This window comes from Notamacropus eugenii, chromosome 1, assembly GCF_028372415.1.
Source record: "Notamacropus eugenii isolate mMacEug1 chromosome 1, mMacEug1.pri_v2, whole genome shotgun sequence".
Lineage (NCBI taxonomy): Eukaryota > Metazoa > Chordata > Mammalia > Diprotodontia > Macropodidae > Notamacropus > Notamacropus eugenii.
The window spans coordinates 312505664-312521741 of NC_092872.1; the positions used below are offsets into that span (position 1 = coordinate 312505664).

At 39.4% G+C, this 16078-nt stretch overlaps 1 protein-coding gene across 1 annotated transcript in view; it reads right to left on the reverse strand.

Moving 5' to 3' along the window:
* The window catches only part of ARG2 (arginase 2), a 42100-nt gene extending 28061 nt beyond the window's left edge, over positions 1 to 14039 (reverse strand). Inside the window, exons 1-2 of the mRNA XM_072629527.1 lie at positions 13706 to 14039; positions 12596 to 12668 (exon numbers count right to left, since the gene is read on the reverse strand). Coding sequence (XP_072485628.1) covers positions 12596 to 12668; positions 13706 to 13816 — 184 coding nt within the window. The 5' untranslated portion in view covers positions 13817 to 14039. The remainder of the gene's footprint in view (positions 1 to 12595; positions 12669 to 13705) is intronic.
* Positions 14040 to 16078: the final 2039 nt, after the last annotated feature.

The window sequence follows — 16078 nt, forward strand, 5'->3', positions numbered from 1 at the left end:
GACTTAGTGCTTCATACCAATGCAAGGACCTAAAAAGTTCTCAATGGACTCTTGAGGCAAAATGCCTTCCACATCCAGAGAAAGAACTACGGAATTGGATCACAGAATGAAGCAGGCCATTTTCTCTTATGTTGTTTTGTTTTATAGTTTCTCCCATTCATTTTAATTCTTCTATGCAACATGACTAAGGTGAAAATGCACTCATTAGGAATGTATGTGTAGAACCTATACAGATTGCATGTTGTCTTGGGGAGGGAGTGGTGAGGGAGGGGAGGAAAGAGAGGAAGGTAAGGGAAAAAAATCTAAGATATGGAAGTGATTGTAGAAAACTGAAATAATTTAAAAAAAGAAAATAAAAAAAAGAAAAAAGATAAAAAGAACATGAAGGTAATATAGAAATAAAAGAAGTGTCGACAGTCTCAATAGCCTTCCTAGACCAAAATATACAAACTGGATGCCTTGGGCAAGTCACTTAATATTTATAATAATAATAGCTAACATTGATATAGTGCTTACTATGTGCCAGGCACCATGTTAAGCACTTTCTAATATCTCATTTGATCCTCACAACAATACTAAGAGGTAGGTGCTATTATTATCCCCATTTTACAGATGAGGAAACTGAGGCAAACAGGGGTTAGGTGACTTGCCAGCGTCACACTAGAAAGTGTCTTAGACTAAATTTTAACTCAAATCTTCCTGAGTCTAGGCTCAGCATTCTATCCACTGTGCTACTTAGCTACTATGATATATAGTTGGATGGGTCTATCAGTTGAATAGGCACTGAACTGGACCCAGAAAAGAACCAAGGAAGTAGAACAAACTCAAATCCCCTTAGGGTACTGCACGGTACTTTTATCAACCTCAAACTTCTCCCTGAACCAAAAAAGCCCACAATTTTAAAATGCTTTTAATTTTGATTGTTATCATTTATTTTGTATTATCATGTCCCAAGATACTCACCCACCCTGAGAAACATCCCTTTTAACAAAAAATCAGACAAAAAGCAGTTCTGCAAAACTTACTAACACACCAACCAAATCTAACAGAATATGCCATGTTTCACACTCAGAAGCTTTCACCTCTGCAGAGAGGAAAGGAAAGTCTATTCTCCTGTCTCTTCTTCAGGGCCCAAACCCAAGCTCACTGTTCAGTTTTCATTTTCTTGTTATTCTTCTTTCTGTGGTCACTGTTGTGCCCATTGTGCATACTGTCGTAACTTACAAGTCCTTTCTCCATCATTCTCCAAGCTTCTTTATATTCTTCATACTCATTATTTCTTATTACACAGTAGTAGTCCATTACATTCTTGTACCACAATTTGTTTAAGGCATTGCCTAATCATATGTTTTTAACTATTCTTCCAATGATGCTGTATCAAAGAATTCCAGTTTACACCTGGGTCACCCATGGCATTAGAAAGGTAGCATATTATCAATGAGGAACTGAGCAGGAGAAGAATATCAAGAGATCTATGACCTGAAAAGAAGATGGGCTAATCATGTACTGAGAGCAAGAGATTGTTTCCCTGGTATCCATGCAACATCAAGAGATATAAAGGAAAACCCCCCCCAACACGCTGAGTGGAACCTCTGCAGAAACTTACAAAAGGGCATGGACCCAGAGTTACATAGTATGAGAGGGCATTCAGTCTGTACCTTTTGAAGTACTGAAGTTCCTCATGGGTTCATTGTGAGGAAAACAACTGGTAAACTGTCAACTTGACCTGTCACTGGATCAAAGGATACCAAAGCAGAAAGGATCTTGGAACTAATCTAGTCGAACCTTCTTAAAGAATCCTGAGAAAATTATTTGAGTTCCAAATGGAAGAAACTGAGGCACAGGGAATTAGCTCAAGGTGGAGGTCCCATGTGGCACAGCTACAGATGTACAGAATGCCTCCAATGTTCAACCTAGAGAGTTTTCTCTTGCACAAGGCAATAATATTTCTTACTATTTATGCCCTGTTAGAATTTTGTCCCTGTGTCATATCAACTTGAAAAACAAAACTCTAACCTATTCTTGGGAATATCAGTCTTACTTAATTACAGTATTCACTCTTGGAAAACAAAACTAAGAATCTAGATAACCAGTTGCCTCTTTCTACAGTGTGAGCTTATTACCATTAATAGTATTGATGGATATTCATTACAATCAAAGAGATGGGTTAGTTTGTGACTAAAATAATAAGGATTCTGATGATAAAAATACTCACAATTAGATCCTGTTTTCCCCTTCACAATTCTTGTCAAAAGGATTTATTATCTATACATATATATGTGTGTGTGTATACACGCAGTACATCTATAGATATAGATATTTTTGACAACCAAGACACAAAACATTCAAAGCAGGAGGCCAAGTACGTGGGCCTGAAGGAAAATTGCAGAGGAAAGGGCATCATTTTTACTCTTTGCCAGTAAAACTTAAGGAGATATAGTTTTCGAAGAAACTTTGGGTACATTTATTTGTATATAGATGGGAAACAAAAAAAGAAAAAAAGACACACATCAATCATTTCCCTTCCCCAGTCCCCAAACCCATGCAGAGTTCTCCCTTGTACACAGGTTAGCAATGCAGCAGAACTGACCACTAGCAACCCCAGCTGGCTCTGTCCATACCCCACTTCTGGGGATACCTGCCCTCTGGATCCAGTAGTCGTGCATTTAGTCGTGGGCTCACTTGCCTTCTGTGCTGTTTTTATTTAAAGCACTGTGGTCCTTGCACATATTGTTCTCCACACAAAAGACTTTTTCAGGGAAGGAGTCCCCAAATCAAAGAGCAGTGAGAACCTCATTTCTAACACCATACCTTCCAACTCCAAAATTACTTTAAGATCTTGATAACTTCAAAGACTAAACAAAATTAAGCCCTTGCAAGGAGCCTAGAGAAAATCAAAATAAAAATACCAGGAGCAGAAAAACAAAAGCTACAAAGTGCCAAGATTAACTCTCAAGTAAAATAGTAGAAAACTGGCCTGTCTTTGGTGCTGCTTCCCTCTTTTCTGCACCATTCTCTATCATAAGAAGGTAGGAATCCAATTAATTAATAAGGATTCTTTCCCACAAGGACACCATCTTCCCTGAAGGCACAGAGCACTAAAGGTTCAGCTGGATTATAAAAATGAAGAAATAAAATTATGACTGGGTCCTAACCTAAACTTGGTCTCACCTAAACCCCGTGGTCATCAAAGATCAATAAACTACCCTTGCCTAGAAAAGTTAATGAAGTTTAGGTAAGAATACTGAGTCCTTGAAAATAAGATTCAAATTTTATCATTTATGTAGACCAAACTAAGAATGTCAATGTATTTTTTTTAAAATTTATTGATTTCTTTTTTACACTGCCCAATGCCCTCCTCTTCACCCCATCTCTCCTTTCCTTTCCTGAGAAATACTCCATAAAACAAGGAATCTTTTCTTTATAAGATGAGGAAGGGGGAAAAAAAAATCAGTAAATTCAGTGAACATATTGAAAAAAAAAGGACAATATAGGAAATGTTCCATGTCCATAGACTGCCCTTCCCACCACCTCTGTAAAGAAGTGGGGGTGTAATGGGGAGGTGCTACTGTTTTCCTGGCTCTATTCATGTCACTCTGCATCAGTTCATTTAAGTGTTTCTATTATTTTCTGTATTCATCATAATTCATTGTTTCTTACAGTACAATCATATTCATGGACCACAATGTGTTTAGCCATTCTGCAACTGGTAGTTATCTACTTTGTTTCCAGTTTTTAGCTACCATAAAAAATGTTGCCATAATGATTTTGTTGTACTTGGGGTTTCTTTTTATCAGCGTTTCCTTGGAGTATATGCCTAGTAGTGGAATCTCTAGACAAAAAAGAGATGGAAATTTTAGTCACTTTATTTGTGTAATTATAAGGTGCTTTCCAAAATGGCTGCAGTAATTCACAGCTCCACCAACAATGCACTAGTGTACTTATGTCTTCAAAATCCCTCCAAAGCCTGTTCCAATTTTTTGTTGTTTTTGCCAATTTGCTAAGTGTATGGCGAAATCTTACATTTCTCTCATTGCTGTCTAGATAAGAAGTGAAAAGGGCCTAAATTAGGATGGTAGCTGTGTAAGAGAAAGGGACATAAATACAAAGGATGTTGTAAAGAAAGAAAAAACAATTTGGCAACCAATTAGACAGGTGAGGGAAAGACAGGGAGTCAAAAGTGATTCGCAGGTTGCTGACCTGAGTGATTTGAAGGATGGTGGTGTTCTTAAAGAGTAATAGGAAGGTTCAGAAGATAGGAGGATTAGGGGGAAAAGATGATGAGTTGTTTTTGACAAGATGAGTTTGAGATGCCTACAAAGACATCCAGTTCAAGATTTGAAAAGGAAGTTGATGATACATGATTGAAACTGAGGAGAAAGACTAGGCCTGGGAAACATCTACATAGAATCCATGATGAAATCACCAAGTGATATAACTGAATGGGAAAAAAATAAAGAACCTAGGATAGAATCTTCAGGGATACGCACAGTTAAAAGGCATGGCAGGGATGAAGAACCAGCAGAGTAACTGGTTCAGGAAGACATTTCTCCAAAATTGGGCATTAACATTACTGCCCTTCTCTTTAAGCAAATTAAAACCTCTAAACTTAAACCATATCCCTTTGTTTTACTTTCGGATAGAACTGTCTTTTGGCTTAGGATTACAATAAAACGTAATTGGAAATTGCTGGAGTCAGAGAATTCTAATTAGCAGGGAAAACTTTGCCAGTTTCTTTCTAAGCAAAAATGACTGCCTATTAATAAATATCTGTCAGGCTTTGACTGAAAGGCTGAGTAGAGCTTTCCTTTCATTGTAAGCTATCTTCGAATAGTGGGAAGCTACGGCAAATTCAACAGGAGAATAACTGAGGGATTGTGTACTTACTTATTCTTTGTATCAGGATTCCACAGAACAGAGCCAAAATGGAAAAACAACTAGAGTAAACTGAGAATAGAGTGAAGGAATTAGGGAACTTCCTAAACATCATTACTTATCAGAAAAGATTTTTTTTTCCCAAGAAAAATACTGAGTGCTCAGGGAAGAAAAAAAAGCAAAACAGATGGGATTTCAATGGAAGTATGGCAAACTCCAGAAGATAGTGCAAACACAAACCTCCTCTGCCTGCATACACAGAGACCTAGTAATCCAATCAGCCTTGAGCTCTCTGGATGAATTACATCAGTCCTAAAAATTGGAAAATAATGAACCAATTTTATTTTAAATGGGCCATCTTATATACTCAGAGACAATGCTTTATGAATTTTCATAAAAGAGCAGTTGAGTGCAAGGTTGCAGTTTTGTCATAAACATCTGGGCTCAATCTCCAGAAATACTACTGATTCTTGCAGCTGATTAACATAGCAAGTAGTTCAAGTATCAATAAGTCAAAAGGAGCCTTGTTGCCAAAGAAGAATCTGGGGAGAGGATTCATTGACTCAATTCCCTGGTTTCTTCAAAACCCTAAATGAAAGTTCATATCCAGTTGAACATATATATCTGAAGAACCAACTTTAAGACTTAAAATCTCCCTTTTGTTTTGAAGACAGTTCCAGACAGGGCCAAACATCTATATCAAAGGATTGGAAAATTTAAGGGCTTTCCAAGCACAGAAAAAGAGGCAAAAGAAAAAAAAGTTATGCCAACCAGTGTATAAATGCATATACACTGAGAAGGTTACAGAATGAGCACCCAACTAAACTTCAGCCTCTAAGTACAGAATCTGAAACGTTTGTCCATTAACTTTCTCTGAAGATACACCTCTGTCTGAAACAAACTGCAAGATACTAGAAGGAATGTGGAAAAAAGTATTGTCCTTGTCAGGAAAAACATCCTCAGTAAAAGAAAAAGTAATTGAAGAAAAGCCACTGCTCCCACGAGAACAAAAGAATTGAACGTATGTGACCCTTTCAGTAGCAAATCAGCCCTTGAACACTTGAGGTTGTACCCTGAAGGTCATGGAAACATTAAAAGCTGGGGGGTCCAAAAACTGGAAAATGGCAAGGACTTTTCAAAACAGCAACAAAGACTAGTTGCAGTGGCTAGAATGACGGACTTGAAGCCAGAAAGACCCAAGTTCAAGTGCAGACTCAAGACATTTATTCCCCGTATGTCCCTGGGCAAATGCCTTAACCTCTCCCAGACTCAACTTTCCTGATCTATTAAATAGGGATAACATCTACCTTACTTACAAAGTTGTGAGGATCAAATGAGGTAACACAGGTAAACTACTCGGCAAACCTTAAAATGCTAAGTAAATGCCAGTTATTATGACAAAATCTTTAACACTTAAAACTAAAAGCAAACACAATTCCCTAATACACATCCTGGTAGGCAACTAAAGAAATTATCGTTCTTTTTTAAATGGAGCCATTCTCTCCCCCACTTCAGACACTCACATTTTTCTTACAGATAAAAACAATGTCACAGTTCTTTTGTTAATAGTTATCTCAAAAACAAGCCAGATTCTTAGGTCTCATCCCAGAAGACAGATAGCACCTTTAGTGTCTCATGAAGTACCAGTGATATAGGAAGCCTAGGGTGTCACTAAAAGAACAGGACAAGTGATTCTGTTAGTGTTGGGAATGCCCAGTGAAAGTCCTTGTACCAGGACAAATTTTTTAACTCTTTTAGACAATTGCCTGGGGACACTGAGAGGTTAAGTGAATCAGAAGATTAGTGTATTATCAGCAGCAGGAAGCTCAGTGGCAGTGACTCCAAAACTAACCACTCATTCTATAGACCTATTGCCTTAAAAACGGATATCTCTGTTGAGGAGAAAGCCAAGACAAGCTACCATAATTACAAAGGCAGAGACTTAAAATTTAAGTTTTCCTATATAGTTACAGAACACTTAGTTCTCCCTCAGAGAATTCCCACATTCTAAAATAGAAACCCTCATCAAAAAGTTGCTGTAGTTATTATGACTATCCAACATTACAAAAAAGGACAAGGACCAGATTGAAGCACTTTTTTCCACTTTATTTTTCTTGAGGTTTTTTAAAATCTGTTTTCTTTCACAACATGATTATGATGGGTATGTTTTGTATGACCGCACATATATAACCTATACAGAATTGCTTGACTTCTCAATGTGGGGAGAGGGGGAAGGGAGAGAATTACTCAGTTTTAAAAACAAATGTTAAAAACTCTTGTTTATATGCAACTGGGGGAAATTTTAATACTAAATAAATACCCCCCAAAAGAGGGACAAGGACCCTGAGTCTACCAGGGCAATGCCTCTTATGTGGGTCCTTTGGGCTCTTTGTGCCATCTGAAATGAGTAAATCCATGAGAGGATGTACCAAGAAGCTCCCTTTATTCTACTCCGAAAAGAGAAACAACTACAAGAACTGTCTACTTTGGATAATTATTCCAAAAAGCAGAAATTGGTTCCTGGCAACAATGGGTACTTGTGACATCAGGGTTGGAGAAAAGATGGAGAACAATTGCTTTCCATGAGATGTCACTTTCATGTATTTAGTCTGAAAGCTCCTTGGTATTTTTTTTGAAGGAAGGCTATAGTGCCTACTATGTTCCAGGTACAGTCACAAGTGTTTTTTTACAAATAATATCTATTTTATCCTGCAACAACCCTTGGAGGCAGGTGTTATTATTATCCCCATTTTACAGTTGAAATAGAGGCAAATGGAGGTTAAATGACTTGTGCACGATCACACAGCCAGTAACTGACAGAAGCCAAATTTGAACTGAGGTCTTCCCGATTCCAGGTCCTGTGCTCTATCCACTATGCCACCTAGCTGCCTTTTTACTTAGTGGCCCATGGGCCTCAGATTACATTAGTACTGCTTCGTTATATTGTACAATTCCAAATACTAAAGTTTCTCCCTATTTCTGTTCCAGGAAGGCTGGATGACTTCTAAGGGTTATCGGTTTAGCTACTACAGAATTCTGTGTGAGACTGCTGAAAGGTTATACTGGACAAATCAGTAATTGGGTGATGCAATGAAAACATAAATCCTGTTTGAAAAATGAAAAGGACAGAACAATAAAAACTGAAGTTTCACTATCAATGTAGGGACCTCTAGGGGTAGAAAAATACCAAAATAATAGGAACATAAAGAATAAATAATGGAAATGATGTGAAATGTTCCCTTCTACTTAATGCAGCAGCCAGAAAAGAATCTTCACAAATGACTCCTGGGCAGAATGAAGAAACCTTTACCTGTCAGAAAAGCCCTCAAGGAAGATTTTTTATACATTATAGCCACTTGATCCAGTTAAAAATTGTAGAACCCTTAAGCAATTAAAAGGTCAATTACTAGAGCAAAAGACTGCTTTCTTCAGTTGAAAATAAACCTTTTAAAAAGTAGTATGCAGAAACCAATTTAAAGAGGTAGCATCAGTTTAAAAAAGGAAAAAAAGATTTCATACACCTAACTGGTAATATTTAAAACAAAACTAAATTTTATATACTTTGTCCTTTAGCAACTCTTACTATTTCACAAAGAGACATGAATTCAATTAGATGTTACAACGGGTAAAGGAGTGAAGGAATATATATATATATACATATATATATATGCCAAGAAAATTATGATGGCTTAATATTAATATAGGAGAGATTGTAACATATAGACATAAGAATTTTTAAATACTTGAAGTTATTGGATCTTGGTGGTAAGGGATTTTGTGGTCCCTATTGTTTAGGCTCTGAAGGATGGTCTACTTTTGCAATGGACTCATGCCCTTAGGATGACTCAGCAGAGTTAGTGCCAAGGTCTGAGTCATTTATGGCTTGAAGTCCATTTCCAGAATCTGTTTTTGCCATCTCCAGAATATAGAGCTCACAGGAGAAGTCTACTTCAAAGGAGATTAAGGGATCAAAAGGGAGTAACTATCATTCATTCATCAATGGATAAGCTATGGATATGAACAAATAATTGTCAAAAGAAGAACTTTAAATTGCTAACCACCAAGTCACAAATAAGAGAAATTCAAATCAAAAGGTTTTACCTCACACCCAGAAAATTAGCAAAAATGACAAAAGATGGAAATAGTCACTGCTGGATAAGTTATGTTAATGCATTGTCGGTTAAACTGTAAATATGCTTCAAATATTTTGAAAGGCAATTTGAAATTATGCTTAAAAATTACTAAAATGTTTATTTCCCTTTGACTCAAAAATCCTACTGCTTAATATATACACGCAAGGAAGTAAAAAAGGCCCAGCTACACTGTTGTAGAATAAAAAACATTTACTCATTTTAGAAATGCTTAAGATTGTTCAAATTTCATTAGAAGACTGTAGAACAATACTTCTTTTAAAAAGTGATATTCTAGGCATAAAGGATTATGTCCTCTTTGGATATCGACAAAAAAGAAAAAAGTACATCTGGGATATCAGGATCTGTTAAATCCAGATTTTCCCCAATTTTGTTGGAATTTAAATATCCCATCATAAAACAGAGAATGAAGGACAGAAAATTAATGGTTGGCTAAGGATACTTAGACTGGTTTTAACTGCCAGACATCTTCCTGAGCTTAAAAAAATAGAATTTTAAAGAAAAAGAGAAGAAAGCAGGAGTACAAGACGTATATTTCAACAGATAGGAAAGGACAATTTTAAAACAGAAGTAGCTAAGCTAGCTTCTAGGACACTAACATTTTTTGTGGTAGTAATGAACTAGAAATAAAAAACTGCCCATAGATTAGGAGATGGCTAAGCAAGTTGTGGTACATGACTATAATGGCATATTTACCAATATTGTTAGAAATAGTAAATATGAATAAAAATTCAAAGAAGAATGGAATATTTATATGAACCAATATAAAGTAAGCAGAACCAGGAAAACAGTGTATACAATAACAATGTAAATGAAAAGAACAAAGCAATCAAAATCGAATGCTGTGGAATCATAATAACCAAGCCCGGCCCCCAAAGAAGGGGTAGGAGACAGCACCCACCTCTGCTTCTTTTTGGAGGAAGGGAACTATGGCATAGAACTCTGTATGATACCAAATTTTCATATGATGGTTAGTTTTGAACTTTTTTTGTTGTGGTGGTTAAAAAGGATGGCTTTCTAGAATAAAAGAAACACTGTGAAAAATGTAGGTGAAACAAAAACAAAAAATACCCAGAAATGATCTCTTGAAAATACGAGAACAGTCACTGCTGTTTAGAGCAACAGAATAAATGCAAGTAAGTAAGTGAATGTAAGTGTAATTGAGACAAATTTCTAACTAAGGATGGAGGAATTCCTTCTCTGGAGTTTAAAAAAAAAGAAATAAGCTTTCTTAGACTGCTTCAAAATCTAGTCTAGAATATAACAAGCGGATTTAATTATTGTGACTTATCAGGATCTTTCTTGCACAATACTTCAAATCAGTTGGTCAACAAACATTTACTGAGCATTTATTATGCATATTACACAAGATATATGTCTTCCTTATTCTGTACTCATGACATAATTATCCAGATTTCTCCCTCCATCTGCCTTTTAGGTATTTTCACCTATCATCAGCAGCCTCATCAACATGTAGACAGTGGAAGAAAGTCAGGAAAGTAGATAAACAACAAGCATCTAAATTATCTGCAACTTATATGTAAAGTTGTAAATTAATAAGACCCATTTTGCACCTAGTAAATGGTGAGCCTCTTTCCAGAGGCAAAGATCACCTTGCATCTAGTAAAGTAGGTGAGGTTTTGAATGACTATTTTCATAAGAAACAACCATAAAAAGCATCTACTGAGCATCCCAGCAGAAATACCAAACTTGACCCAGTCAACTTGATTGCCTTCATACTACTCACTCACTTATTTGCAAGGTCATGAAAGACTTAAGAGTATAAAGAAAAACTGGGGATCCCTGAACTCCAGAGCTATTTGGTGATTACTGGGCAAATATCTGGCTAGTTAATGGCCTAATTTGCAGAGATGAAGTTCTGACAAATATTAAATAGCCAACATAAGTTAGGAGCAAGTTCTCTCACTAAGGAGCCCAGACCTAAAAACTGTTAAAGGGTGAGCACCCTGCTGTTCTCTCTGGCAAGCCTCAAAGCCAAGTCTCCAAGGAAGTAGAAGTAGAGAAGTGACTAGGGTAATGATTCCTGCTCTTTCTGGGGGGAAAATACTGCATTACCCCAAGCAAATGATTATAGTTAAGCTTGAAGATAGAGGCAGCAAAGGCTAGCAGCCCAGTGAAGCTGGTCTAAGTGACTCCTGCCTAAACCCAATCTCAAAAAAGAAGTTCCCGGAAGAAACATACAGGTGGAGAAGAAAAGATAATCATGAGAAACCTAGGTGGGATAGTGCGGTCAAAAGCAGCTACCAGAAGAAGGAGAGCCAGGACACAGGGTATGAGGTTTGGGCTGATCAAGTGTCAGAGGAGAGAGCCTGTGTTGCTGAAAGCCCATCTTGGCCTACAGATCCCAAGGTGGTAACTGTATCTTTCTATTCTTGCGCTCTCTCAATTAAGTCTCAAGTGTTTCCCCTTGGAATCAGGTATAGTTGTTTTTTATAAACAGTGAACTAACAGGCTAGTCTGGGTGTACTTGTCCAAAAAGCAATTGGAAGAATACCGTGGAGGGAGCGGGGCAAAATATCAAGATGGTAAGAGAAAGATGTTCTGCCAAAGCCCTATCTTGGTGGAACTAAGGGAGACAAAGAGGAACAGGGAAGAATGAAGGATCCTTTGATATAACTTCCCACAGAAGAGGAGTATTTATACCAGGAAACTCAAATAGACCATGAGTCAGTATAGGTCAGTATAGTGGGGGGGGGGGGGGGGGGGGGGGGGGAAGGGGCAAATAGGAGTGGTTGAATAATCCAGCTCACTCAAACATTTCAACATACTGAAAACTCAGTCATGTTACTTGTTGGCAGCTTTGGTAAAAGCTGAAACCTAGGGATAAAATTGGAAAATTTAAATTGTCCACATTGTTTTTCCATGACTGATATCATAAAACATCATGACTGATATTTTAGTCACTATTTTTTCTTAATAATTTTTTTTACTTTCTAAACCTTGTCTATTATCATGCATCATTAACTAATTTTTTTTTTTTTGCTAGTTGTTAGGTAATGCTCACACACGTCAATTATTCCAGTAATACTAATACGTGACTTCCCTATGTAGCTCTGGCCAGGGGAGACAACAGCAGAATTTTAAAAGAGGAAATGGGTCTAAGACTGGTGAGTCATAAGTGGCACTGCTATGACTGCATTGAGCAAGATGGGAGGACTGAGTTCTTTACCTTTATATTTATAAATACCTTTATATTTATCTTATTTGACTTGCTGAGAAAAAAAGGGGACCAGGTTAAACCAGTGAGAGCTCCTCTTCCTTTACTTTCTGGTCACTTAGGGCAGAAAGCAACACTGACTATATTAACAATTTGGTTCAGCTCTGCTCCAACTCCCTGGAACCACAAGGATCTAATGACCAGTACTGAAATATGCTCTCTTTAAAAGTTTATTTCGATTGATGCTATAATACAACCGAAGGCAACAGCAGATTTCAGAGAAAATGACCTAGTTTGCCACATTAGTTTATACTCTACTACCGACTCAAAGTTTTCTCTTCTTTTGAGTCTGGTCAGTTAACCCTATGGAGCACAAACACAAATCACTTACCCAAACTGGAGAGCCTTTTCAATAATCCTGCCTCTCTTATGGCTGCAGGACCATGCTCTACTCCTCTTCGTTTCTGTCACATAAACACAGATACTGGTGACAAATTGGGAGCGAAGACTTTGTTTAAAGTTGTACTTCACGTGATCGATTTGCCAGTGAATGTGAGTTAAATTAAGTATTTGGAGCAATAACATCCAGCCCCTAAGATTCTATTAGCTTACAAAAATGCTAGGGTATAGGGGCAGAGAGACCTCAGAATTGGAAAAGTAGGGTTAACATCACCAATTAATCACCGATTAACCAAATAAATCACCAAACGTTAACATTAACATTTCACTTTGAAAAGAACCACAAACAATTTGATCACAGAACTTCAGAGCTAGGGACTTGGACATTTATGTAGTCTCGTTCATTTTCAAGTAAGGAAGTCGAGACTAGCCAGAGAGGTAAAACGACTCATTAAAGGTCACAGAGCTAAGACTAGCTGAATCTTCCCATTCCCAAGACCGGCTCTTTCCACTACCCCGCCCCTACTTGTATCTAAAGGAGAACAAAACAACCCCTCCCTGGGCTAGTAGCAGCACCTTCAAGTCTTCTCCGCTGGCTGCCCTCCTTCGAAGCCTTCTCCCCATCTAAGACAAGCCCCCCTCCCTGCAAGCCCCAGCCTTAAATTCTCACTAGGCTAGCTTTCCTTCACGCTGCCCGATGCTACGGGGTTCTGGGGGGGTGAGGGGAACCGCCCATTTCTCCTCTTCCAGCCCCAGGGGGAAACCATCTCTTTCTTTTACCAAACATCCCTAGCAAGGGAGATATCCTCGTGTTCTCCCTCCTTTTCCTCCAAACTTGGAGCTCACACAGCGGAAATTTACCGGCTTCCCCGCGCTCAGCTCCTGGGAAGATCCCACGTGCTCCCTCCTGACCTTCCCCCCAAAGAGGGGAACCCTGGGGCTCGGCTTCTCCCCTCCCCCAACCCCATCCTCCAGAGGGAGGGTCCGTCAGGCTGCCCGCCAGATGCTCAGCGGGGGAGACCGTGAGCTGGCTTCCAGGAAAAGGGGGGAAGAGGTCCTTCAAGTCCCCCCGCGCACCCCGGCACCGAGTCCCCGGTCTCACCTGCCCTTTGGAGAACGGGGCTCCGATCACAGCTACCGAATGAACGGATCTCTTGAGCACGGAAAGCACTTGCTTCTGAAGAAGCCTCGAGAGGCTGCTCCTCAGGGACATGACTGACGGCAGGCCAGCGGCCCAAAGAGCTAGCGGGAGCCGGCAGCCGCTCCTCTTTATACCTCTCCGAGGAGAGCAGTTTACCTCGCTTCGGGTACCTCCGCGAGCCCGGAGCCGGTAACGCCCCGCCCCCTCCCCGGCCGCGTCACGGGCTGCGCGCACGAAGCTCCGCCCCCCGCGGGCCTCCGGCACACCTTCTCCACAGCCCCGCCCACCTCGCCTGCATTCGCTTTGGGTTTACTCCACCCCTCCTAATCTGGCTTCTCTCCAGTTTCCCGGCCCTGACGTCACAAAGGCCAGTAAGTGCGGTAGGCCAATGAAAGAGCAGCTGCGGGGAGGTGTGTCTCCTCTCGAGGGCGGGCGGTTCTATTCCTAGGCCTGGGTGGTGCGGCTGACTGGCCGCTGGCTGCCAAGGGGTCTGTTTCCACCGCCTCAGCCAGCGTGGCGCCGGCCCTCACCTGAGGACAAAGAACTGAGCGCTTTTGTGGGCCCGCCGCGCCAGTGAGCCCCTGGGGATTCCTCCCTGCCCCACCCAGCTGGCCCCCGCGCTCCGGGGCTTCCACGTGCAGAGGATTGTTCCCATGGAATCTGCTGAAAGAAAGCTGTGTGAACTTTGCCAGTTTTGGTCGTTCTTTGCTAAAGTCGCCCGTACCTATCTCACTCTTTCTAAGGCGAGTTTAATCTGTTACTCTCTGTTGTATTCATTAATTCCAAAGCTACTGTCGTGTGTAGGATTTTACTATGCCTTCTTTTTTAAAAAATGTTTTTATTGATACATTTTGTTTTTGCATCACCTACAGTTACCACTGTATGCTCTCCCTGTGTCCTGTCCCGGAGAGCTTAAACTTTAAAGAATAAAAAAAAGGAAAAAGTTTAGCAAAAAACAACCCGCATATTGGCCACACTTCTCCAAAGAAGGGGGAGGGGCCGTTTCTCTTCCTTGGCATCCTTTGATCCTTACAATTTCACGGCATTGTTTCATTTGTTGTTTCCAGTTACATTGTGGCAGTCGTGTATATTATTTTCCAGGTTATGTTTATGTGACTTCATTTGAATCTTTCCATGATGCTCTGTCTTATGTACAGCACAGTAATTATGTTTCATTACATTGATATACCACAATTTGTTTAGCAATTCTCTAATCGAAGAGCATCTACTCTGCAACCATAAAAAAGTGCTATTATAAATATTTTGCGGCCTCTGAGGCCTTTCTCTTATTGCCCTCCTTAAGAAATCTCTTGAGTGGAAAAATTTAGATAATTTAGTCACTCTTTTTGCATAATTCCAGCACTGCTTTTCACAATGGATTGGTCAGAATTATTCCAAGCAAATTCCCAGAATCCTAAGGCAATAGTACTGGAAAGGGTCTTCCAGCCCTCTAGTCCAGTCCACTTAGTGGTAGCTAGATGATTCAGTGCGTGGAGTGCTGGACTTTTGAGTCGGAAAGACCCAAATCCAAATTTGGCCTCAAATGCTGTAGTGAGACCCTAGGGCTACGCAAGTCACTTAACCTCTCTTAATCTCAATTTCTTTGGGCCTAGTGAGATGCTGTATGCTAAGTGCTTTGCAAACCTTAAATGGCTTTATAAATGCTAGCTATTATTTTACAAAACAGTTTCTATTACTTGCCCCAAATAAATGGAGGCAGGATTAGGCCTGGAATACTGGTCAACAAATTCTACTATACCCAATCTACTTTTGTTGAATGAGTCAAGAATTTGGCAATCTTGTTTGTAAAGATGTATTGTTTTTCTGTCCTGTGTGACTCTTTGTAAAATCCATTTGAGGTTTTCTTGGCAAAGATACTGGAGTGGTTTGCCATTACCTTCTTCAGCTCATTTTACAGATGAGGACACTGAGGCAAAGACAGTTAAGTGACTTGCCCATAGTCACACAACTAGGAAGTGTCTGAGATTAGATTTGAACTCACTTCCAACTGATTCCTGGACCAGTGCTCTATCCACGGTGCCACCAACTTGTCCTAAAAATTCACTCTTAATGGAAACTTTGAGAATTGATGATATGGACATTTTAACTATAGTCTGACAGCCCTAGTTTAGAGAAACCACAAAATGTTATGTCCCAGTTAAATCTTATAAAATAAAAATAACCATCTCACAATTACTCCTAGATCTTATTTTACTATAACCAGTGAGAGTTCGGACACAGGTCTGTTGCCACTGAGCCACTCAGCTACTCTATAATCAGGTCTTTAACTTCAACTCCATCTCATAACAAAGGGAGGAAATCAAATAAATCTTC